The sequence below is a fragment of the Protopterus annectens genome, chromosome 3.part0, assembly GCF_019279795.1.
Source record: "Protopterus annectens isolate FY-2018-M chromosome 3.part0, PAN1.0, whole genome shotgun sequence".
NCBI classification, from domain to species: Eukaryota; Metazoa; Chordata; order Ceratodontiformes; family Protopteridae; genus Protopterus; species Protopterus annectens.
The window spans coordinates 69116156-69141872 of record NC_056731.1 but is presented as its reverse complement, the minus strand read 5'-3'; the positions used below and the strand labels follow the sequence as shown (position 1 = coordinate 69141872).

General features: G+C 42.2%; 1 protein-coding gene across 1 annotated transcript in view; it reads right to left on the bottom strand.

The window, feature by feature from the left end:
• Positions 1-25717, bottom strand: part of ANKS6 (ankyrin repeat and sterile alpha motif domain containing 6) — a 1232679-nt gene that overhangs the window by 34530 nt on the left and 1172432 nt on the right. Inside the window, exon 16 of the mRNA XM_044064590.1 lies at positions 1331-1430. Coding sequence (XP_043920525.1) covers positions 1331-1430 — 100 coding nt within the window. The remainder of the gene's footprint in view (positions 1-1330; positions 1431-25717) is intronic.

Below are 25717 nucleotides of genomic sequence, written 5' to 3'. Positions count from 1 at the left end.
TAGATATGGTTGGGTTGGGTAGGTTGGTTTTATGCCCGATGATGTATGTTAGTGAGTGGTCACTTGCATCATATCTGGGAGGGTACCAGATTCATATGTCTGGAGATGACTATTTGTGAGTATCCAGTCTAAGATACTTTCTTTATTATTAGGCTTGTGTGTCTTGGTAGTGGTAGTAATGGTTTGTGAAAAACCAAAAAGGTTTATATGGCTTATAGGGTTTAGACTGCTAAAACATTTCCAATCATTGTTAAAATCACCTAGGATGATGGTTTCTTGAGGTAAATTATGAGATAGGTAACAGAGGATATTTTCTATTGCTTCAATATTATTACCTGGAGGGAGATATGTACAGATAATAAAAATGGATTTGACTTTGTTAAGTTGGAGCTTGATAATAAGAATTTCAGCGTTGGAGACTTGAGGTGGTAACAAGTTGTAGGTAGTAATCTGTAGGCTGGATTTAAAAAGGATTGCTACACCGCCACCTTTTTTGGTTTTACGGTCAAGTTGTAAAATATTATAACCAGGTGGGATGATTTCATTGTCTTTAGTTGAGGGTTTTAACCAAGTTTCTGTTAAACAAAGAATGTCGAAGGAGTAGCTATCCAGAAGAGCATGGAGTTGGGTAACTTTGTTGTTAAGGCTATGTATGTTGAGGTGAGCTAATAACAGTGAGTTAAGTGGTTTAGTAAAGGAGTGGATAGGATGGAGGTTGGGGTTATGGAGTTGAGTAGTAGCAGTAGTATTAGTAACAGGGCCTGGGTTGGGATGAATGTCACCATCTTTCACTAAGAGTTGTAGAGATAGAAGTTTAAGATCTGGGAATTTAGTAAATAGAGTGAGAGATTTTCTTGGTTTGGGACAGTCATATTTAATGTGGGTAATCCTATGGAATTTTGCTGGTAGATAGCTAGGAATGGATGTTATGTTAATATGGTTAATGGGAGTAGGTAAAGTAGGAGAGGTAGACTGTGTTGGGGTGGAGTGTTTGTGGATTTATTGGAATAAGGAATAAGAGGAGCTTTAACCAAAAATTCAAGGTGTGGCACCATAAACCATGAAATATTTTAATGTTTATCATCTACGTACACAGAAAATATTTCTGAACTGTGATTAATACAGAGAGGTAAAGACATGCAGCTTCAGTATTTGTGCACCAAGAATGCCATCCTAAGAACAAACCTATTTTTGTTCACTTAAGATCTGACTAAATAAACAATCATGTTTTCCTTGATCTACATGCTACATAATACTATACTATACAACAGCTCTTCATATGCTTTAAACCTGGAAAGCAGGACAGTGATGCTTTAACACGTGCACTTACCATGTCCATAACCTTGTGGTCTTCGGGTATTGCTGGCGCTGCTCTCAAAGGAAGAGTGAAAGTTGTGTATAGTTTCTTGTAAGATTTGTCTTTCACGTCCCTGCACAAACAGTAAATACCCAAAGGTGAGCATTCATGCCTGAAATATTGTTACTTAAAAGTGCAGACATTACAGTGATTACATCTGCTATCTTGGCGCTACCTTTGGCAAATTATCTGAAGATATAGAAACATATTACTTGACAAATATTACACAGTCTACTGGAAAAAATGCTATAAAACATGAGGTGACCAGAAAGACTATTGCTAGTCTGTCTGTTGATAACCATCTCTTCGGAATACCAGCACTGTTTATGTTTTTTGTTGTTCAAGAAAGCCCATTGGAAACAAGTGTCCTGTTTCACATGTGATCCAGGAGCACCATCTGGTTAAGTGACTTGCACAGTTACTCACTAGGCAAATGGAGGTGGAAGGAGTCAAATCCTGTACCTTTTACTTACAGGAACAGTTCATTAATAGTTTGGATCCTTATTCCTTTGCACTGTCACTTATAACTATAATAAGACATCTTTAAGTTACACTCCCTCTTCCCACTTGAAGTTAGACTTTACACTAGCTATTGGTCTAAGTATAGTTATATCCAAAGTGCAGCTTTCAAAAATCAGAACGAAGAGGTTCTTATTCCCATGATACATAATCCTAAATTTAATGTAAAGGTATTCAGAATCAACCAATGTCATAGCATACAACTACTTAATTTGAAACGCTTTTCATGGGTCTGCATATGCATCTGAAATAAATACTTTTTGTACAAAACATGGATTAAATGTACACATGTAGCACAATTAGAGGAAACTAGGACAAAATTAAAAAACAGTGTCTCGCTTTTAGTAGTGCCACAGTATGGCACTGATTCTAAATAATTCCATTATTACGAGGCATAATCAGACCTATTCTTTCTCTGCAACACAATACAATGAAAAATGCAAGGTCCCTGAAAGTGCTAATGTATTAAACGTGGATCCAACAAATTCTTACTGTACTTAGTATCCATCTACAATACCTTGCATTAAGTAGACTTACAACAAGAATAAAACACATCAGTTAGAGAAACCACATTAAAAGCATAGCTTGCAGTATATTTTCCATCATACATAACCAACAAGGATGCTAGGATACTGGGAGCACATTAACCAGACAAAAATTGGTCCATGGTATGCCAAACTACTTCTCAGGCCAACGTGAATTGTGTGTGAATGAAAAATCCAGTTTCACTACTGAGGAAGGATTAGTCCAAGACAGAGCCACAAAGAGAGAGATCCAACACACCTGGAAATTCCAGCTAACAACAACTGTCTCCCTAGTAATTAAGCATTAGCAACATTTCACCATGCAGAGAAAGTTGTAATTTGAGAGGTCTCGCCAATCTCAATGACCTTTGAGAGGAACTTGTAAAGGTGACCCAGTCAACAGGACCTGTTCATCTGATTAGTACAAAAACATCAGTACATACACCTGTGGAAGCAGGAGACAATTTTCCTCATTCCCTACTGCCCCAAAACTGGTGCCTCCTGCACCTGGGTTAAGCTTGGTTGAGGGGCAAACTCTGACAAAGTCTACATTCCTTGATCTCCAACTACCAAGTAACCTTCCTATTTGAATAAAGTCAGATGATAAAGAAATCTATTTCTACTTGATATTAAACCTTCTAAGCCAGTTCCTCTACCTTCTAACTATAGAGAGAAAAATAAAGCCCAAGAAGAGCATTCACACATTAAAGAGAGTGTGTGTGTGTGTGGTGAGCTACAGGAAAGTGTAAACAAAGGGGACATTTGAGAAGTATCTCGAAAAATTTTACTTTACAGCGAGTACCTGCACATCAGAATCAGTTTAGTTCAAGAGGACTTTTGAATCAGGTTTAATGAAATGAAAACAACTCTATCAGGATCCATAGTCAGAGATGAACAAAAGCAAAAAAATGCAAAACCCAGAACTGCTCTGCAGGACAGTCCTTCTTCCAAGTAAACATCACAGCTACAAAGCAGATCCCTACCACCAATGAATGGAGAACTAAAACAATGTGGCAAAAGATGGATCAAGATCTCCTGCTGCACTATGCAGAATATGCTGCTATTCCTCCATCTGAATTGCTTTTAACAACATTGTAAAGTCAGAGTACTAATTTATACTACAAAAGACTGCAACTGGCCAGCTATACAAGCAACATTTGTGCAGCAGTTTGTTTCCATTCTCCTTGACTAAGGCAAACAAGACAAATGCATCTCTGCCTTTTGGGAGGTGTTATCTTAAAGAAAACTGGAGCTGAAGTCAGTGTCAAGAATATGCAGCTACTGTTCTTCCACATTTTGATCTTTGGGAAAAACACTGGAAAATTAGTAGCCTGATTAAAGATAACCTTTGCGACAATTTTCAGGGATGAAACTAAGCTGAGGTGATTCTCTGTGATTTACCATCCTTCTGAAGACAAGAAAACTGAATCTGCATTTTCAGCAAATTCTCGGCTAAGGTGATAATCACTAGAAACAATGGTTTCCAACACAAAACTTTAAGAGCCATGAAGACCTGGCTCCAAGTGTAAAGTACAGTTGTGTAAGATCTTCCATAACATGTAGGTGTCCTACTAATCACTGTTGCAGTATTCCTTACAAGACAGATATCCTGCCAAGGATAGCCTTACATCCAGACAGTATACGAAAGCCTGGGCCCCTTCACACGTATATCTGATGTATGACATAAGCTTGAAGGTGAGAGGTAAAGGGACGTATGCACACAAAAAACTCAGAATTTACTTGGCTCAAGAGAAAAGGTGAAACAGAAGGAGAGAGAACTATACACATGCATGCCCATCAAGAAATGAGGAAAGGAATGATGCCCCTCTGTCAGAGGAAAAAAAAATTAAAGGGGAAGGATATTGCAACAGTGACCAGTACAATTTATGGTAAGTTCTTACACTACTGTAAAATGTGCTTCCAAGATTACTCCAACAGTACTCTTTACAAGAGGGAGAGCACTACAGCTACCAAAAAGAGAGGGCAGAGGAAGAAAGATCTGAAGAACCTCCCAAATGTCTTGGAGGATGGAACTTACATAACCTGCTCTGGTCTTAGAAAAAAACACCCAACTTACAGTGTCTGTGATGCATATATATCCCACCACTACCCAACAATTAATATGTGATGCCCCAACACTGGCCCAGTAATCAAGAAGCATCAATCCTCACCACTGGCAACAGTGAGGGACGTACAACTGGGAGGATGAAGTGCAATTTCCCTTAAGAGCACACAGAGACCACAGTCTGTCAGGGACTGGCTTCTCCCTCCTTCTCCAGATCCCCAATAAGACTCCCCACTAGCACAGCTATAGGGTTGAGATCTCAGCTGAGTGGCCAAACCAAGAGCTCCAGCACCCTCTCTGTCCAACCAATGCTTCTTGTCCCTGTCCAAGTAGTTGACACATACACTTTGAGGTCTGATTTATATACAGACACACACACACACACACACACACACACACACACACACACCTGGGAAAGGCTGGCACAGGTTTACTAGCTATGCCCACTTCTGCCCAGACTATAAGGTAGTTTCCACTGCCACCAGCCACTACTTATCAGCTACTTTAAGGCCCTTAGCAAAGGGTGGCCAATCCTACTGTGTAATGTTACTATTAATCCAAATGGTAGTTTGACCAAGAGCAAGGCTATTAGGAGAGGCCTGCACGGTGTCACCAAACAGACATGCAAGCATAGCTTAAATGTGTCTCACAAATATCAGCTACAAAGACAGGTTTAAATATATTTAATAATAATTAATAAAAGAACAAGAAAATACTCAAATCATCACGGTAAAGTCAGAGTTCAAAATCACAGGAAATATTTAAAGCAATATTGCAGGACAGTCTCAAATAAATACAGAAAACATCTAAACTAATCTTTACTATATTCCTTACAGACTCTAAGAGAAATTGCTGTACCCTAGTTAACTTATACAGCAAGGCAAATGCAGATGTGGTGAGTGGATATTTCCAGATCAAAGACAAGATTCAAAATGCACAGTCACTCCCTCAGAGAGTTCTTAGGTTAATATCAAATGTTACTGCTGGGATACTTGCATCAAGACATCACTTTCTGTCACCTGACTTCAGTTCCCAGGCTCAACAACCATTGTTAGAAACTGCTAGCATTTAGCACCTCCCTGTGGAAATACATAGCCTTCAGATGTTTTGCAACTGCTGGAAGACAAAAAACAATAAACACTTACAAAACAATGCATAAAGCTCCCTAGTTTTAGGCAACCTGTCTCCTTGCTGCATTGAAACCACCTCTTTTATTATGCGGTTATAAAACAATTTCATTTCAACTATTTTCTTGAAGTTTTGCAAGTTAAATTTCTATGTGCCAGTTCCCACTGTTAAAACATATACATTTATACAATTATAATAGTTTATATACATTTCTATTCTAATCCAGCAGGGTACACAGTGGTCACACCTCTAAGCTCAGTACTGTATAAACCCTCTTCACACACACGCATCTGTACCAGCAGTTTGATATGCACATAACATACTTATTTATTTACAGTTTGATGACCAGAGAGGTCAACTGGGCTCAAAGAGCCTGTTTTCAGTGGACGCCCAGGGAGAAAAAATACACAATAAAAAGTACAAGCTACATAATAAAAAGTACAATACATAGTTGCAAAGGTACCAGTTAAACAAACTTGTAACTAAGAATAGCAAAACTAAGCAAAGTTAAACTGCAACATGAAGTAAAATATAATACATATTTACATGTTTACTGGTTGAGAAACAGTAATACAGAGTTAACATTTGTACAGAGGTTTGAAACATCTGAGAATGGTATAAAAGTAAGATTAATATAGGGTTAATCCCTAGTGTGCAAGGAAGAATACAGTCCTAATACACTGGTAACACAAGCATATGAATCATGTTGACATTCATAAATGACACACAACCATTTTCCAGACAGCTGTGCTGGCAATATCTCCTTTTGTTACACACAAATGACATATTATTTAGAAAATTCCAGTTAGCTGGGCTGGCAATATTTCCTTTTGCGCCACCCTCCCCCAAAAGACTCAACCTAGTTTTTCAAGTGACCCTTGAGAAACTTCGCTTGAGAAGGTGACCCTATCTGGGAATACACTATCCCATTCCCTGTCTTGAGATTCTGGTTGCCTGGGCATTGCTGACCCAGTACAGTGCCGCACTGTCCTATCATATGCCTGCAACCCTAGGCTCCACAACAGTAATTTGGGACTTTGCTGGTTGGATCCCTGTAGCCATAGAGCCCCCTCAGACTCCTCCTGCCTTGTACTGCAAATACTTAGCACAAGGGCCTCTCTATCATGGTAAAGTTTCATCATGTTAACATGGTAAAGTTTGTGCCCCTGCCTAGCAGTTCTACCATGTAGTTAACATTGCTGATCTTCCTTACCCCTTTCAAGGGTCGCTCCCAAGATGACTGCAGCTTGTTGTGTCCGACAGGAATGTGAACCATTACTTGCTGCCCCACAGCATACTAGCTCGAGAATTCCTATCATACGAGACCTTCTTCTGTTGTTTGGCTTCTGCCAGGTTCTCCAGGGCCAAAGCCCATGAGTTCCCTGAGCCTTGTCCTGAGGTTTAGGACATATGCCACAACAGACTCCTTGTGGGATTCACACACACCCTTCCCACTCATCATGAATCAAATCTAGAAGCCTCCTTATCCAATACCCATAACAGCAACTTGAAGGGTGAAAAAACTGTGGATTCCGGGGGCACCTCTTTGTAAGCAAACAATAGATGGGGCAAATATTTGTCCCAGTCCCTCTTAAACTGGTCTGCAAATGCCCACAGCATAGTGCAGAGTTTAACCTCTCAACCAGACCATTAGTCTGGGGATGGTAGGTGGTAGTCTTTTTATTTGCTTCACCCCACAGTACTTCCACAGACAAGCCAGCAGGTCTGACATGAAACTGGCACCTCTGTCAGTCAATATTTCTTTTGGGAAACCTATCCTGCTGAAAACTCTACCAAAACATTTGCCTCCTTTTCTGCCTCAATGGAGAACAGAGCCATCGCCTCAGGGTATCTGCTAGCATAATCTACTACCACCAGGATATACTTTTTCCCTGTGTAGGTACTCAGAGGCCCCACAATATCCATAGCTACCCTCTGAAATGGCTCCTCAATCACAGGCAAAGGCATTAAAGTAGCTTTCACCCTGTCTCTTGCCTTGCCTACCTTTTGGCACTCCTCACAGGTCTTGCAGTACCCTGTTACATCTCTGAAAATCCCAGACCAATAAAAGTTCTGCATCATATGGCTCTTTGTACGTTTTATGCCCATATGACCTGCAAAGGGAATATCATAGGCTATGGCTAGAAGTCCCAGATGGTAGCCTCTGGGCACTACCAACTGCTGTATTCTCTCACCCTCTAGCCCTTCCTCAGGGTCCACTCTCTATACAGTAACCCTCTGTCCCAGTATACAGATTCCCCCTTCTCTTGAGAATCAGGTGCCTCACTAGCTACCTCCCTCAGGCCTTGTAATGTAGGGTCTGAGTGTTGAGCCTGTCTTAACTCTCTCTCTTTGTAACCTTCCCAGCTCCCCTTCCGCAGGAAGTTTGGTATTCTCTGACAGTGGTGCCTTACTGTCACAGCCTGGGTACTACTACTCACCTCTGCCCTTGCAGTAACTCTGTCCAAGGGAACATCAGTACCTACCAGCAGCTATGGCTCACCTTCAGCCTCACTGCTACAGGGTAGCTCCCTCTCTGAAGTAACCACCACACCAGTCCTGGCTTCAAGTCTGCAGTCTGTCTGGGTCTCCCCAGCCTACCAGACCATATGCTTGTCTCCAAGCCTGACTGTGTATCACTGCATGCACACAAAATACTGCATTATTAAAAGCATTCCCTATCAGGGCATCTGCAGAGATATTTTCAAACACAACTACTTTCTGGCTTCCTTTTCCACCCTCCCAGTCAAGGTGAACCCTAGCCAAAGGTATTTGGAATGGGGTCCCTCCTAAAGCTCTGACTTGAGTAGACTGTCCAAGCAAGTAGTGCTCCTCTTTAACCATTGCAGACTTCACGATGGTCAGGTCAGAGGCTGTCTCTCTTTTAGCAGTGGCCTCTTTCCCATCCACTAAGATAGGATATAACCTCTTGTGGTAGTTTGGTACCCTTGTTGTCTGTAGACAACTTACTGATGGCACTCTGTCATTCCCACTTACTGGTTCTCCCACCTTTTGTTTCCCACCTTGCCTCCGTGGACATCTATATGCTAGATGACCCCACTGGTTACATTTAAAACATGTAACCCTTGATCCTGGCCATGTACCTGAACTAGTGGCTTTACCTATTACTGGCGGACTCTGTTGGGGAGGTTTAGGCTGCCCACCATGGGTTTGACCCATGAGCACCACTGGGTATTCCTTTCCTGTGCAGTGATGCTTGCTATGTATAAGTCTCCCTTCTTCCCCAACTCATTTACAGTACTGCATTGACTATATGCCAACCAGATTCTCATGTCCTCAGGCAAAGTGCTAAGGGCTTGTTCCCTCACCAAAAGGTCTGCCAGCCCTTCAAAAGTGGTGACCTGACAATCCACTCACCCACCTATGAAAATAAGTGCTTAGTTCAGCAATATATTCACACACACACACTTTCATCTGCCTTGCATCTACACTCACAAAACGTTTTCCTACAAGATTCATGTGTTAACTTAAAACACTCTAAAAGACAAATTTTAACATTATTTTAATTTAAGCAATCAGTATCAAGCAATTTAGAAGCAACAGTTACAACTTTACCATGGAGTAAGGAGTCAGGATCTGTACCCAGAGCCCTTGGCCAACATTATACTGTTTACATACTCTTTCAAACATATGTATGAAACTATCAAAATTATCCCCCTCTGTAAATTGTGGAAGAAATGTACTGACCTTTGTTGCTTATGGGGTTCAGTTGCTCCCTTCCCCATTACCTTCATGACCCTGGTGCACAGTCGGCATCTTGTTCTCATGTAGAATCTGCCTCTCATTCTCCTCAGCTTCCAGACATCTCAGTCTCTCTGCTGCTTCTAATTCCATTTGCTTCTCCTCCTGCAGTCTCTCTGCTGATTCTATTTCCAAATCTTTGGCTTTCAGTTCAAGTCTCTAACTCCAGATAAAATTTTAAGTCCTTTGTGGAAAAGCTGAACTATCCATTTTTTGAGGGTTGTACCTCCCCAAGGCCAGTCTGATTGTCCTCCGGATTGCTGATCTGTGATGCAGTTGTGCCCTAGGCTGCAAGCATTTCTGCCCTAGTTACATTGGCATGCATCAGTCATTTAGTTTGGCACAACTCAGCCAACTGGCTCCTTGTTAGCTTGTCATACTCCTCTGCTGGCAACCTTGCCTGCTCTCCCTGACTAACTAAGCTAACAAAAAATAAATAAATAAAACAATTGTGATATGAAACTCTGAATGTTCACTGGGTGGCTAATTGAGAGTACAAACACCTTCAGTGACCACTGTTTACAGGCTACAGGAAGTCAATAATCACACCACTGGATCTTAATATGTGGATACTCACCACTACAAGCAATTAATATGTGATGTGGATATCCCACCACTGCCCACCAATTAACATGTGATGTGGATATCCCACCACTGCCAATCAATTAATATGTGACACCCCAACACTGGCCCAGTAATCAAGGAGCCTCAATCCTCACCACTGGCAACAGTGGGGGACGTAAACACTGGGAGGATGACAAGTACACACACAGTAAAGTGCAATTTTCCTTAAGAGCATATAGAGACCACAGTCAGTCTGGGGCTGTTTTCTCCCTCCTTCTCCAGATCCCCAATAAGACTCCTCACTGGCACAGCTATAGGGCTGAGATCTCAGCTGAGTGGTCAAACCAAGACCTCCAGCACTCTCTCTGTCCAACCAGTGCTTCATGTCCCTGTCCAAGTAGCTGACACACACACACACACACACACACACACACACACACACACACACACACACACACACACACACACACACACACACACACTCTGAGGTTTGATTTACACACACACACACACACACACACACACACACACACACACACACACACACACACACACACACACACACACACACACACCTGGGAAAGGCTGGCACAGGTATACTAGCTGTGCCCACTTCTGCCCAGACTATAAGGTAGTTTCCACTGCCACCAGCCACTACTTATCAGCTACTTTAAGGCCCTTAGCAAAGGGTGGCCAATCCTACTGTGTAATGTTACTATTAATCCAAATGGTAGTTTGACCAAGAGCAAGGCTATTAGGAGTGGCCTACGCAGTGTCACCAAAAAGATATGCAAGTAAACTAAGAGCTTAAATACGTCTCACAAATATCAGCCACAAAGATATGTCTAAATATATTTAATAATAAATAATAAAAGAACAAGAAAACGCTCAGTAAAACATCACAGTAACTTCAGAGTTCAAAATCATGGGAAATATTTAAAACAACATTGGTGGACAGTCTCAAATAAATACAGAAAACATCTAAACTAATCTTTACTATATTCCTTACTGAATCTAAGAGAAATTACTGTACCCTAGTTAACTTACAGCAAAGCAAGTGCAGCTGTGGTGTGTGGGTGTTTCCAGGTCAAAGACAAAATACAAAATGCACAGTTACTCTCTCACTGAGTTCTTAAATTAATATCAAATATTACTGCTTGGACACTTGCAGCACATCACTTTTTGTCATCTGACTTCTGTTCCCAGGCTCAACAACCATTGCTAGAAACTGCTAGCATTTAGCATCTCCCAGTGAAAATACATAGCCTTCAGATGTTTGCAACTGCTGAAAGACATAAAACAATAAACACTTACAAAACAATGGAGAAGGCTCCCTAGTTTTAGACATTCTGCACTGAAACCATCTCTTTTATTACGTGGTTATAAAACAATTTAATTTCAACTATTTTCCTGAAGTTTTGCAAGTTAAACTTGTGTATGTCAGTCCCCACTGTTAAAACATATACATTTACACAGTTACAATAGTTTATATATATATTTCTGTTCTAATCCAGCAGGGTACACTGTGGTCACACCTCTAAGCTCAGTACTGTACAAATCCTTTTCACACACACTTCTGTGCCAGCAGTTTGATATACACATAAAAAGAAGTTATGTATCTACCATAACGTTCCATGTTAGTTGTCTTCATCTTGCCTTCCTTCTTGCTGTTTGGGTTCAGAGCCGATCCTCGGCTGTGACTCAGCCATCTTCTATAGCTCGAGAGCCGTTTACTGGCTTGAGGCTACCCCTTATCCCAGAATTCCCAGCGTCGGCTACCCAGATCTCGTTTGTGATAGCGCACACTAGACATTAGTAGAGTAACCAGTTACTAAAACTGGTTGTCCATTACACCTAAAAAAGGAAAGAGTTATAAATTTACCTGGCATGTGAAGTAATAAAAGATGCTCAGCCAGTGAAAACAAAAGGAAACTCCTCACAATCCTCTAGGAAGGGGGAAGGAGGGAGGGACGCAAGAAGGAAGGCGAGATGAAGACAACTAACATGGAACATTATGGTAGGTACATAACTTCTTTATGTTAAGTTGTCTACCTCGCCTTCATTCTTGCTGTTTGGGACAGCATCCCTAGCACCTAAAATCCCAGGTGGCTCATTGGAACAAACTCTTCAGAACAGTAGAACCAAAGGAAGCTCTGCTCCGGGAGACCATATCTACCTTTTAATGAGAGATAAAAGTGTGGGGGTTTTCCCAAGTAGCAGCTGCACAGATCGAGTCTATGGACAACCTAGACTGAAACGCTTCAGAGGTGGCTAATGCTCTAGTGGAATGACCTTTTGGTATAGCTGGTAGCTCTTTATTTCGTAATTGATAAATAAATGCAATAGTATCAGATAACCATCTGGATAAGGTCACTTTAGAAACAGGAAGACCTTGTTCGTTGAAAGCATAAGAAAGAAATAACTGGTCTGACTTTCTTAGTTCCTTAGTTCTATGGAGGTAAAAACGCAATTGTCTGTGAAAATCCAATTGGTGGAGCTTGTATTCTGCCTTGTTGTTGTGATTAAGAAAGAAAACTGGGAGATCTACGGATTGATTTAAATTTTTCTCTGAGCAGACTTTAGGAATAAAGGATGGATTGGTCCTAAGTTCTGAGACACATCTAGCTGATGTGATAGCAACCAGAAAAAGTGTCTTCCAAGAAAGAAACTTTAAAGGCCACGATGCTGCCAGTTCAAAGGGAGGCAAAATTAAGGAGGCTAAAACTAAATTGCGATCCCAAGGGGGGAGGATCTGGGGGTCTAAGAAGAGATGTTCCTTTCATAAAGGCTTTGCAGAGCTTATGAGACATTATGCTAGAATTAAATATATCAATATGAAAATTAGAAATGGCAGCTAGTTGTACTCTGATGGTAGCGGAAGCCGCACCAGACTGAAAAAGCTGTGTTAGAAATTCAAGAATTTCATGGACTGGGGCTGAGAAAGGATCCAAATTTCTAGATTCTGCCCAGTAAGAAAACCGTTTCCATTTACTAGCATACGTTTTCCTCGTAGTAGACATGTGAGGAAACAATAATATCATGGACTGCTGGGGAGATACTGGAAAGCCTGGCTAAGGTTGGAAGTGGAGTAACCAAGCTGTGAGCTGGAGAGTTTGAAGGGATTGGTGCAACCCGCCTGATTGGTGAATCAGCAGATCTGGAACCGGGTCCAGAATCCACGGTTGATCCAGAAGGTGTAGGTGTAGGAACGGGAACCATATTTGTCGAGGCCAATATGGGGCAATGAGGATCATTTTGCAACCCAACTATTTTGCTTTATGTATGAGTCTTGGAATTAGGGGAAAAGGGGGGAAAAGCGTAAAGAAGTCCCGGAGGACAATCGTGGACTAGAGCATCTCTGGGTATATGACCTGGAAGAGGAAGTAGGGAGAAGTAGCTGCTGCATTTGTTGTTGAGAGGAGTGGCAAATAGATCACAGCAAGGCTGTCCCTATTTGCGGAAGATAAGATCCGCAACTTCCCGATTCAGAGACCACTCGTGAGGCATGAGGATAGCTCTGCTGAGCCTGTCTGCTATAACGCTGGATTTCCCAGGGATGTGCATTGCTATCAGAAAACATTGGGAGGAAATCGCCCATTGCCACAGTCTGAGTGCTTCTCGACATAAGGGGTAAGACCTGGTCCCGCCCTGTCTGTTGATGTACCACACCACTGACATGTCCGTTTGGATTGCAATGGTCCCGGAAGGAAGAGAGTCTTGAAGGGCTTGCAACGTTAGGAGAACCGCTCTCATTTCTAGGACATTGATATGCAGATGGTACTCGTGAGGTTGCCAAGTGCCTTGGACTGTCCTGCCTAGATAATGCCCCCCCCCACCCTATCAGGGGGGCATCCGTGGTCACTGTGGCTACCGGAGGGGGTTGCATAAAGGGTCTGCCCTGAATTACTAGTGGGGAGACCATCCACCAAGAAAGGTGCCTTTTGCATATTCCTGTGATCAGGATCATGTGAGACATGGGTAGTTCCTGGAAAGACCACTGCATGAAAAGAAGCCACTGAAGGATTCTCATGTGGAAACGCACTAATGGGACAAGAAGAATTGCAGCTGCCATGGAGCATAGAGCTTGGTGGACATGTTTGACTTGAACCCTTTTGCTCTGTATTAGAATGAACACTTGTTGACGAATAGTGGAAACTCTTTCCTGTGGTAATCTTGCAAACATTTCTTTTGTATTTAATTCTGCTCCTAATACACTGACAGGGCAACAAGGCAGATTTTTCGAAATTTACTGTAATGCCTAGTTGAGTGCATGATGTGATTGTATAATCCCGTGCCTCTAAGAGTTGATGCCTGGTGGTAGCAGTCAGGAGCCAGTCATCTAAATAGGGAAACACCTGGAATCCTTGACGCCTCAGGTGAGCCGTGACTACTGCCATACACTTGGTGAACACCCTGGGGGCTGAGGTGAGACCAAAGGGCAGAGCTCTGAACTGGTAATGACTGGCCCCTACCCGGAAGCGAAGAAATCTCCTGGAGCGTCTGTCCATCTTGATATGGTAGTACGCGTCCTGAAGATCTATCGAGCACATCCAATTGTCCTGACCCAGAAAAGGGAAAATGGACTGCAGTGTCACCATCTGGAACTTTTCTTTTTGTACAGATTTGTTCAATCTGCTGAGATCCAGTATTGGTCTCCAGTCCCCTGTCTTTTTTGGTACTAAAAAGAATCTTGAGTAAGTTACGGATCCTAGTTGGTCTGTGGGGACTTCCTGAACGGCTCTTTTTTTCTAGCAGTCTTGAAACTTCTGTGACTGCTTGACCCTTAGATTGGGTGGGACATCTGGGATGGGCTTTTTCGATTCTATGGGGGATTGATGGAAGGGAATTTTGTAACCTCTGGATATGATGGATAGTACCCATCTGTCTCTTGTTATATTTTGCCAGGCTTTTGGGTACAGCAAAAGTCTTCCCCCGACTGCCTCCAGAGGTGAGCAGTCGGGCAATCCTTCAGGGATGCTGGAAGTGTTTAGCAGAGAAAGTTTCTCTGTCACCCTAGTTTTGCGGTCCCCCTCTGCCACGAGGGCAGCGTCTGTTATTGTTGTTTCCCCCTCTGCCCCTGGGGGAAAATCACCACATGTGTCAGGCAAGGGTCCCTGGGACTTTTGGAACCACATTTTTCCACTCTTCTGACCTTTGGGAAAAGGTCTGGAAGGAGTGGAAAAACGAACTCCCACGGCAGAGATAGTCTTGCCTTCCTGCTCTCACCTGGTCAACGTGTCTTTCACCTGAGGCCCAAAGAGAAAAGAGCCATCAAATTGAGCACTGGTGAAGGACGCTTGAAAGGGTTCCGCAAATTGACACAGCCGCATCCAAGTATGTCTCCTGAGAGCCACGCCTGTCCCTGCAGCTCTGCTCACTCCATTGGCTGCATAGGAAATCAGCCTCATGGAGGAGTTAACTATGGAATTAAGAGTCGCAAGTTGAGAAGCTACTTTGGCTGGTGCTCCCTCAACTGTAGGATCTTGAAGGGCATCTCCAAGCTCTTTCAGAAGATCCCTTTGAAGACGTGTAAAATGGCATAGATAATTCAGGGACCTCATTGAAAAGGTCGCTGAAGCAAACATTTGCTTTCCATATCTGTCCATGTCCTCGAGACTCTGTCTGTTTGGAGGATAGATGAATGAAGAGAAGACTTGCTTCTGTCCTGGCTTCTGCTACCACCAATGAATTTATTTGGTCTCCAGGTTTTACTTTTCCTTTGATCTTGTCCTGGGGTCCTTTTTGAACCACTACAGTGGATAGGTTCCACAGAGGAGATAGCTGACCAGACCTTTTGAACCACTACAATCATGAGTGGACACGAGAAAGGAGAGTAGGGCTAGGGAGATTCAGTCCCTTGAAACTGAAAGCACCAGGAGACCAGACTCAAACATCTTAGGGGGGAGAGTCAGGGGTCCCTCCTCCTCATCATTTCAAGGAGATGAAGTGAGGAAACATCTTCAGAAGGGACCCTGTAGGACCTTCCAATTCATCCATGTCTGTATCTGAAGTTCCTCTGGAGACCCAGAGGGACCCTGGGGACCATTGATTGACCATGGTCAGAGTCTATCCTGACAGACTCGTAGCTCTTTCTTGCACACTTCTTCTGGGGAGGCCTCCGAGGCCTGAGAGGGCAGGGGAAGGAGGGGAGGGAAGATAGGGTGTAGGGGGTGGGGGGGTCCCTAGGAAGGGGGGGTGGGGGAGGGAGGGAGGAGGAGGAGGGAGCTGCTGGAGCAGGGAGATGGGAGTGGCTGTAGTGGAGACAGCACAGCTGTCTCTGGGGACAGCCAGCCTTGACGACCTGGCTCTGTCAGAGCTCCCGAAGCTCGGCTCCAGAAGAAGGAAAACAGAGTTCTTCTCTGCGTCGGAGCGGCGGCCGATTTTGGAGCCGCCTACCTGTGCGAAAGGGGGAGGGGGAGAGGAGACAAGGTCCGATGCCACTCCCTCCTTCCTCCTCCTTAGAGAGCAGAGCCTCGGTGCCCAGATCCCTAGAAAAGAGAAGGTACAATCGTCGTAATCGGAGATCAGAATGGAAAAAAAATGATGATCAGCGCTGACGGTTCTACTGCCTGCGGAACCATTGTCTCCGGCTCCGAGCTAAAAGTAGTCGGAGGAGGAATAGAAATAGAGGCGGTTGGAGCCGGTACCTGTTGAGGTGGGCTGGACAGAATTTTTGCCAGTGCCTGTGACTTAAGCAACCTACTTATTACTCTCTCCACATCATGATCCGATAATCTAGAGGATCGAGAGGAGTGGAAAGAATGATGGCTATGTTCACTGTAATAAAGGTGACTGGTGCCTAGTGGATGGACTCCAAGGATGGCGATCTCAGTCTCTTATGGCTCCGAGATGGTTCCGAAATAGCAAATGGAGTAGATGGAGGAGTTGTCTTGTCGGTGCCAGCCATTACCGAAGTACTTGGTTGGTCAAGTAAAGGAGTCGGCTCCGAAGATGGAGCCGACGGCTTGACAGACTTAGGGGATTTCACTGGCTGAGTACTTTTAGCCGAAGGATCCTGAGGCTTCAATAATCCCCGAAGGATTAATTTGTTTTTGTGCTCCTGCGGGACCCTTGGACTAAAAGCATGACATATAGAACAGGAGTCCTGCAGGTGAACATTGCCCAAACAATAAACACAACTAGTGTGCCCATCTGTTAGAGACATTTTCCTGACAGTATGAGTCACACTTTTTGAAGCCAGATACCTTAGTATCTTTAGACATTATAGAAAACAACAACCACATAACAAATAATGAAAAACTATAAAACAAGAACAAATAAAAGAGGTTTTTTTTTTTTTTTTTTTTTTTTTTTACAGTTAAAGAATAGAAGGAAAGCCTCTAATTTAAATGGCTGTCGGGGGGGGGGGGGACGACTCTCTAATTTAAACGAGTTCAAGGGAACAGAAGGCCTTAGAGATATGGAGCGACGGGCCAACAAAGCTAACATACACAAGAACGTGAAAAAAGGATAAAGGGATATTATCTAAATACTAAAAAGACAATTACTTGACAAACTTTCAAGAAAAAAACAATATATAATATCAAAAAGATTATACTAAGCCTGAGCCAGTAAGGAAGCAACCTGGCAGCTGAAGCGGCAAACGAGATCTGGGTAGCGGACGCTGGGCATTCTGGGATAAGGGGTAGCCCCGAGCCAATAAACAGCTCTTGAGCTATAGAAGATGGCCGAGTCAGAGCCGAGGATCGGCTCCGAACCCAAACAGCAAGAACGAAGGCGAGATAGACAACTTAACATCATACAGTTCTAATATATTGGTAACACAAGCATACGAATCATGTTGACATTCACAAATGACACACAACCATTTTCCAGACAGCTATGCTGGCAGTATTTCCTTTTGTTACATTTCTATATAAATAAAAAACAAGGAGACCAAAACTGCTCGGAGAGAAAAGAGTCAACTGGCCAAAAAGACTTTATTGTAACCACCATATAGTGTTTTATGGTGGTTACAATAAAGTCTTTTTGGCCAGTCGACTCGTTTCTCTCCTAGCAGTTTTGCTCTCCTTGTTTTTTATTTCTATATAAATCATATTAATATTCACAAATGACATAATTATTTACAAAATTCCATCTAGCTGGGCTGGCAATATTTCCTTTTGTGATGGTGTTTAGTAAAACTACGAACAGATGTCCAAACAGCTGCTTCTAGGATGGATCTGGAAAAAAGTCCCAGAAGAGGCTACTGTTGTAGCAGAGCAGGATATAACAGAAGAAAGCCATTTCCTATAACAACAAAAATAAATCACCTTAGAAATCCAAGAAATTGTTTGCCCGCAGACTAGGTTATTGTGAAAAGAAACAAAAAAAGTTGCTCACATTTCCTAGTGTCCTCAGTCTTGTCTAGATAAAATCTGAGCTGCCGACAAATTCTAAAGAGTAATGAATCCTCTCCATCCGTACTCAGAAGTGAGAGGAAAAAAGGATGCAAGACTCGCACTGATTTAAAGAAAAGTCATTAACAACTTTAGGCATAAGGGAAAGATTATTCCCAAGAGAAACCCTATCATTATGAAAAAACAAGAAGAAAAGAACTGCCATAAGTACGTGTACTTCAGAAACCCTCTTGGCAGAAGTCAGTGCCACTAACAGTACAGTTTTCCAGGTACAAAACTTTAAGAAACATAAATCAGGTACCAAGAAAGAGGAATAGGCTTTCTTGGCAACCTAATGTGAAGGGCATTGCTCAATAACTGCTTGACCTCCAATTTGGAAGAAAGAAGTGGATCTACAGGCAGACATGCAGAAATGGCTGACAAACGGGCCCTAATAAAGGAGTAATCCAGACCAGAGATGAACAACTTACACAGATATGAAAAATAAAAACACAAGAGGAATACCCACAGCAATACCTTTCAACTTCTTAGTGCAAAAAATCTGGACAAAGCCTATAATAATGGGGGACAAACACCCACAAATAGGGACAGATTTTAAATATTGCTCTTATAAACTTAGAAAGTTGCTAGAATAACATGACTTGTGTTAGCAATTATTTTCTGATGGAAATGAAGTCCAAACCGCAAATGTATGCCATTATTTAGTGACTTCAATCCTCACTTATTTGCTAGAAAACCATACATTTTATATGGAACAGACCAAAAGTATGAGGCAAAAATCTAGACAGTTGAGAGCTATGCATAGTGGTCCTGACTATGTTTCTTGCATAAAAAAAAGTGATTCAATTTAGAAACACAAGATTTCCTTGCATTTGGTTTTCCAACCTCCTGTAAAACCTAAAGCAAATCCTTAGAAAAATGGTGCCTAAAAGGAGTTAATACCCTATCACACAAAGAGTCAACTGTAGGTTTAAAAGTCCTTGCATTTGGATTTCCAACCTCTTGTAAAACCGGAAGCAAATCCTCAGAAAAATGGTGCCTAAAAGGAGTTAATACCCTATCACCTAGAGAGTCAACTGCAGGTTGAAAAGATGAGGATGAATGATTAAGCCCTTGTCCCGTGTGAACAAATTCATCCTGAGAGGTATCTTTGAAGATTCATTGGCTAAGTGAAAAAGAAAGGAAAACCCATTTCTGTCTGGGCTAAAAGGGAATCATCAGCAAGATTAGGGGCATGTCCAAAAATCCTGTGCAGCAGCTTTGGCAGAAGAGGAGGAAATGCACAAAAAATATCCCTTCCACACCCATGTGCTTGACACCATGGAACAGAACTTGTTGGGTTGTCTGTTCTGGGGGCAGACGAGTAAATCTATTTGAAGTATACTCACACTGATGAGCAAGGTCCAGAGAGACCTCCCTGTTTAACACCTACATGTGAGGATCTGCCCTGGATCTTCTCAATACGTTTGACACAACTTCTCTCTCTGCGGGAATAAAGACTGTCTAAAGAAGCAAACTGTGTTTGATGGCAAAAGTCCATGCTATCAGGGTGAGTGTACAAAGGCAGGAAGACTGTCACCCTCGTTTATACATGACAAGACCACTGCGCTGTCTGTGAACACTCTGAGGGGACATAGAGACCAAAGATTTTACAGAGGCTGAAAAGCCAGAATTAAGGCCCTCATCTCCTTGATACTGCTGTGTTTGGATACCTCTTAAGGAGAACCCCCCCCTTCCCCCAAGTCGGGTCTGAGGTATCTATGTACAGCTCCTGACTGGGTGGAGGAACCAGAAATGGCAGTGCCAGATTGAAGGAAATCTGGTTGATCCACCACAAAAATTTCTTCCTTAGATCAAGCAAGAAAGAAATCTGAAGTCTGATGGATGGCAATGTTAAAGCCAAAGTGCCTTGCGATACTACTGCAACTTCCTTATATCGAGTCCGTCAAATGCAGTCATAAGAACAGTGGATGCCATGAACCCCAAGGCTCAAGCAATGGAAGAAGACTACGAAGGAAGTCTGTGAGAAATAGAACCCTGACCACAGGGAGGGAGGCTCTCAGTGTGTGAATTCTATGACCCAAAGAAAATTTGATCAAATGGGTGTCAGAAATGACTTTTTCAGGTTTAGCATCAACCTAAGTGCAAAGGGGATACATATAGAATTCCAGGTAGTTTTGAAGAAGTGGAGAAAGAACCTGAATCCTAGGTCATCCAGATATCAGAATATTTGAATATGAAATGAAATCTGCAAAATGATATGACAGTAGCTAGGCATATGGTGATTACCCTCAGAGCAACAGAAAATCCAAAGGCCAAAGCAGAGAAGTGAAATGAGATGAAGATACAAAGAATCTCAAAAAATTACTGAAAAGAGGATGAACAGAAATGTGAAAACAGACATCCTTCAAATCCAGGGAAACCAGAAAGGCTTGAGGTAGAAAATGGGAAATAAAGGCTGAGGGAAATAACCTCTTAAAACTGGGCACCAGGAGGCAGGTGTTGAAAAAAAACATCTAAGATTGGTCTCAAGGAATTCCCTTTCCTGGAGATCAGAAACATCCAGGAATAGAACTGTCTGCCCTCCTGGGAAAGAGGGACAGGCTGAATAGTGCCCTGAAACCAAAGATTCTGAAGAACTGGCAGAAACAAGAGAATTGGTTTGGAGGAAGTTGAAGAATGCCTGCAAAAGGGGGAACAGACTTCCAGGGTATGTAACCAGATAATCCACTTATCTGTGGTGCTCTGCTGACAAAGTGGAAAGGACAGAGACACTTTTTGAGAAAGTAGAATCAAGCTGAGGAGAAGGGAAGGAAGAGTCACAGAGAAGCAGTTCAGTAAGTAAAGCAAGACTTCTGACATTTAGACTCCTGTTCTGTTTTCTTCGAAATTCTATTTCTAGAGGGATAATTACCATTTTGATGCTGCCTTTATTGCCTCCTGATAAAGATAATTCCTGTGATACTTAGGGATGGGGGAAAGGAAAATTTGTTTCAGGTCCTATATTACTTTATCCTTGCTCTGTAAAACTTTAAAGAGGTCTGTAGCAGCAGAACCAAACAAATTCAGAGTATAGAGAGAAGAATCCAAGCTTGGCTTTAACATCATCAGGAAGGGACTGGAAACTAATTCAAGAATACCTGTGAATCACTGACCCAGGAGTAGCCGCTATAGAAGAAGCTTCAAAAGCAGCATGGCTGCACTTTTTGAGAAACCGAACTAAGCAAGGGTAAGGCTGATGACATATTGTCAGAATCAGGAATATTACACAAGGCATCCCCAACCTCAGAAAGAGATGAGAATGCATATCTCATCATATGAGTTAGTTAATGGCTCTAAAGGCCAAAGTATACATCTCTACATGGCCCAAGGCTCTGCTAACTTTATCAGTTGATAAGACTTAGTAGGTTTGTATACAGAAAGAGAAATAATACAAGGACCAGATGAAGGATTCCTATTAATGGAATTTCTGATCAAGAACTTTATTAAACCTACCTATTCTTAGCAGCAAGAGGTTGAAAATCTGGATTCTAAGAAGCAAAAATAAAGGTATCCAAAAGCTCTTCTAGATCCAGGGGGAACAGCCAAAGACTTGGAAGTTTGCATCTGAAGTAAAGCATAGTATCTCTGCTGCACATCAGACATTTTATAACTTTCCTGCTGGAAATGCATAATTTTGACTACGGTATCCCAAAAAGAAAGTTCTAAAGGGGAATTGGGGAAATAGAATCCTCTTCATCTGAAGCCACAGCCAAAGGAGAATGAATATGAAAGGAATAGCCAAGAGATTCTTCATCAAAATCCAAGTCCTCATTTTTAGAGAAGAATTTCTATGCCTTTATAACTCATTACATCCGACTGACGCATCTAGGTGCATCCTCAGTTAACTCCTATTGACGCCTCTAAGCATCAAATATTGCTTGTTCATATTTGCATCAATAATTCTAAAATCATGCTATGTACTAGTTTTTAAAAGATTTCATCTTAAAGCTTACACAATGGCAAACTCAACTGCATTAATATTTGACCTCTGTCTAGTGCAGGTAAAGAGATATTAACTGTTTTTATGATATTAACTTATATCAATATAATTTTCACATTTTCTAAATATTTCAACAACCAAGTTAACACAGAACTTCTTAGCATCATATGAAAGTTCTCATCTAGATGAATAAAATGCTGCTTACAGTATGTGTGTAACTTGAGTGCTTGCTGAGATACTGTAAATTGTTTGCAAAATATTAGAAATGTAATAGTTACTGTGTTTACTGTGACTTATAAAATTCAGTTTAAGACCTAGAATCTAAAGAATACTACCACTATAAAAATAGTTTGTACTGAAGGGTTTGCCATTTATATTCCTTTCTTAACCTCTATGGTTCCAGAAATATGAACATTTGTTTAAAATGCGAGGACATAATTTGATTCTGTCAAAAAGCTATGACTTCGCCCACTGGGAGTTACAGTGCAAACTTCCTGAGCTCCACTGGAGTGAATGAGATAAAGCAGTAGAGGGAAAGGGGTCCCAACAGCAGAAGGCACCTGAAACCTTTGAGGGGGCTTCAGAGACTAGAGAGCATTAAAAGTCCTTGAGTAAAGTCCTGCCATTCCTTTTGACAGTCTCTTACCAAGCAGAGACATGCTTAGTCTTTTGCTTCTTTTCAGTGGGGAGGTCGGCCCACACAAATTTGAGAATGTCAGAGCACTGAAGGAACCTGGTACTTCCTCACAGACAAGGATCTGAGGAATACCCTCTAACCCTTTCCTACGTTTCCCCTTTTTGCCAGCAACAGACAATAGAACAGCCCCAGCAGTTGTGTGAATGGCTTCCTCCATATCTGCCAGTGACAGGGTCCCGACAGTAGGGGCAGGCATTGGAACTTCCTCCATATCTGCCTCTGATAGGGTCCCAACAGTAGGGGCAGGCATTGGAACTGGATGACTTGAAGTCTCATCATTGGACACAGGAGTAACATCCATCTGGGAGTGGACAGATGAAGCTTCAGACTTAAACTTCTTAGACTTCTTTTGCTAGACTTCAGGGTGAGAAAATTCAGCTGACATTATGGCATGAGTGAGGAGCTTAAGACACTGGTCTTCTAATAAACACACAAAGATAACAGATGGCTGCAGAGGGTCTTAGGAAACGCAAATTGGCAAATCGAACACTCCCTGTGGTTATGTTCTCCTCCCAAGCAAAATAAACACTTATTGTGATGGTCCTTATGGGGAACCTGTCTTCCACAATCACAATTCTCTTTCCTGGATGAAATGTACTCAAAAGCATCACAAACTAAAGAAAAAGGAAGGGTCCCATAACAGGGTACTTACCTGTCCAAATAGCTACGTAATCGGTTCTGATGCATTAGACCAACAGACCAAAGACCAAGTTCTGTGTTTGGACTAGAAGCAAAGAAGTTCTGAGGTTTTCAAATGCATTTTATTATATACTGTATACTTGTACTGTACTTCATAGCTATTGGCTCACTTGTGATAAACATTTCTGTAGTGTTTTCTCCCTCCACCCTCCTCATTGCCATCTTGTCTTTATATCTGCTGGCCTTGCAGTTGCCCACCCCTACTCTAAATTTGATCTTGGACACTCCTCCCAGTCTAATGTCATTAGCTCATTCTACCTAATACAGAGAGAATCTCCTTCTGTTCCTCTTTTCTCCCTTTCTAGAAAAAATAATTGTCTGAATATACTTGTGTTCTGACTGTGTTTCTCAAACATTTTGGAAATATAGAGTATATTTTAGTGCATTTATTCAAACTGTATTTGCCTTAATATTGCTACATCTCAAGTGCTCTAGGTTGTACTGCATCTGAATTGTTTGTGTGTTTTAGCTGTTTTTCTGTATATACAGATGTTTCTGCATATGTAGACTAGCTACTTATTCTATTGTATTACTGCCTCTTAAATCGTTTTTCAGTTGTGCACATGCTTTGCTTCATTTAAAAAGTTTTAAATTGCGAATTGTGTAGAGTTTTAATTGTATTTACTGTTTAGGGCTACACACTCAAGTGCCTTAGCCTTTTTTGTGTTTATTTAGTGTATGATTGCATTCTTTAGCCTATTTTAACAAAAACTATCTTCTTTGTTCGTTTCCCACCTTTCCTAGCTAATATAGTCCACATCCCAGGCTTTGCTGGTTTCAGGACTTTATTTTCTGTGTTCAGAGATATCCAAACCTTGCTGTGGTAGAGGGAAGTCCTACTGCTTACCAGTGGGAGTGGTGAGCATTGTACTGCCAGTCTAACACTAGAGGAGTGGTTTCCAGCACTGAAACTAATTTTAGCCATTCTGGGCTGACTTCTATCCCTTTCAACTTTCTGTCTTAAAAACGTGTGTTTGCGCATTTTTCGCATCGTGCAGCACCACCGGGCTACGGTTAAACTATTCCAGGTGCCAGAAAGTCTGCTCTTCAAATTCTCCCTTAGAACTAGCTGATTTCTCAGTAGTAGCACTAAAATCTGAACCCCTGTGACTAGCACTTGCTACAGAACCTGCTAGAAAGCACTAGTCTTAAACTGATACAAGCACTCAACTCTCCTTGTTAATAAGGAGAAATTAATCGTAGGCACTAAACAGCCTATAACTGCAAAGTACCTTGCAAAGGTAAGGGAAAACAGCTCTTGTACTTTACAAAAAAGCACCTAAACAGGCATGTCCAAGGGTCAGCTTCCGGTGATTTCTCCTGTCCACCTGATGAATCTGGGCATACTGGGGCAATGGGGCAATGCAGCAACTGCCTCATGTACACAGACAACCCTCTCCTACTACCACCCAACACTACAACCTGCGAGAGATGCACTTACATAGCTAAACTGGAAGCAAAGCTCTCTCCAGCCAAGATTGTGCTAGACAGTCAAGAGGAAAAGGTTAAAACCTGCACTACACCTCAAGCAACACACAGCCCTTCAAAACCTACACCATCAACACCCACACATAGCCACACTAAACCCACATATGCGGAGGCCCTTAACATTAACCTGCCCAAGCAACAAGGACCTCCAAAGTTGAAACGCAAAGAAACGCCAGTCACAACCAAAGTGACATATAGCTCACAACACCAGTGCACCACCCAACAACAGCCCCTAAGGCAAGACAATGTACCCAGCACTTTAGTCATAGGTGACTCTATAGTCAGGCACAGTGATGTTCCACTCACCAGGCTGAACAAGGAGAAAATTACAGTCAGCTGCCTGTCGGGTGCCAGGATCCGCCACATAACGCACGCACTCAAGTCACTCCACAACAAGTACAAATACGACTCTGTCATTGTCCATGTTGGAGTGAATGACTTGAGACATACCTTCCTGGACTACATGAAAAGAGACATGGATGAGCTCTCAGATCATGTGGCCCAGGCAGGTATGACCCTAGCCCTGAGTAGCATCCTGCCTTCGCCCAGAATGATACCACAGTATAAGGACA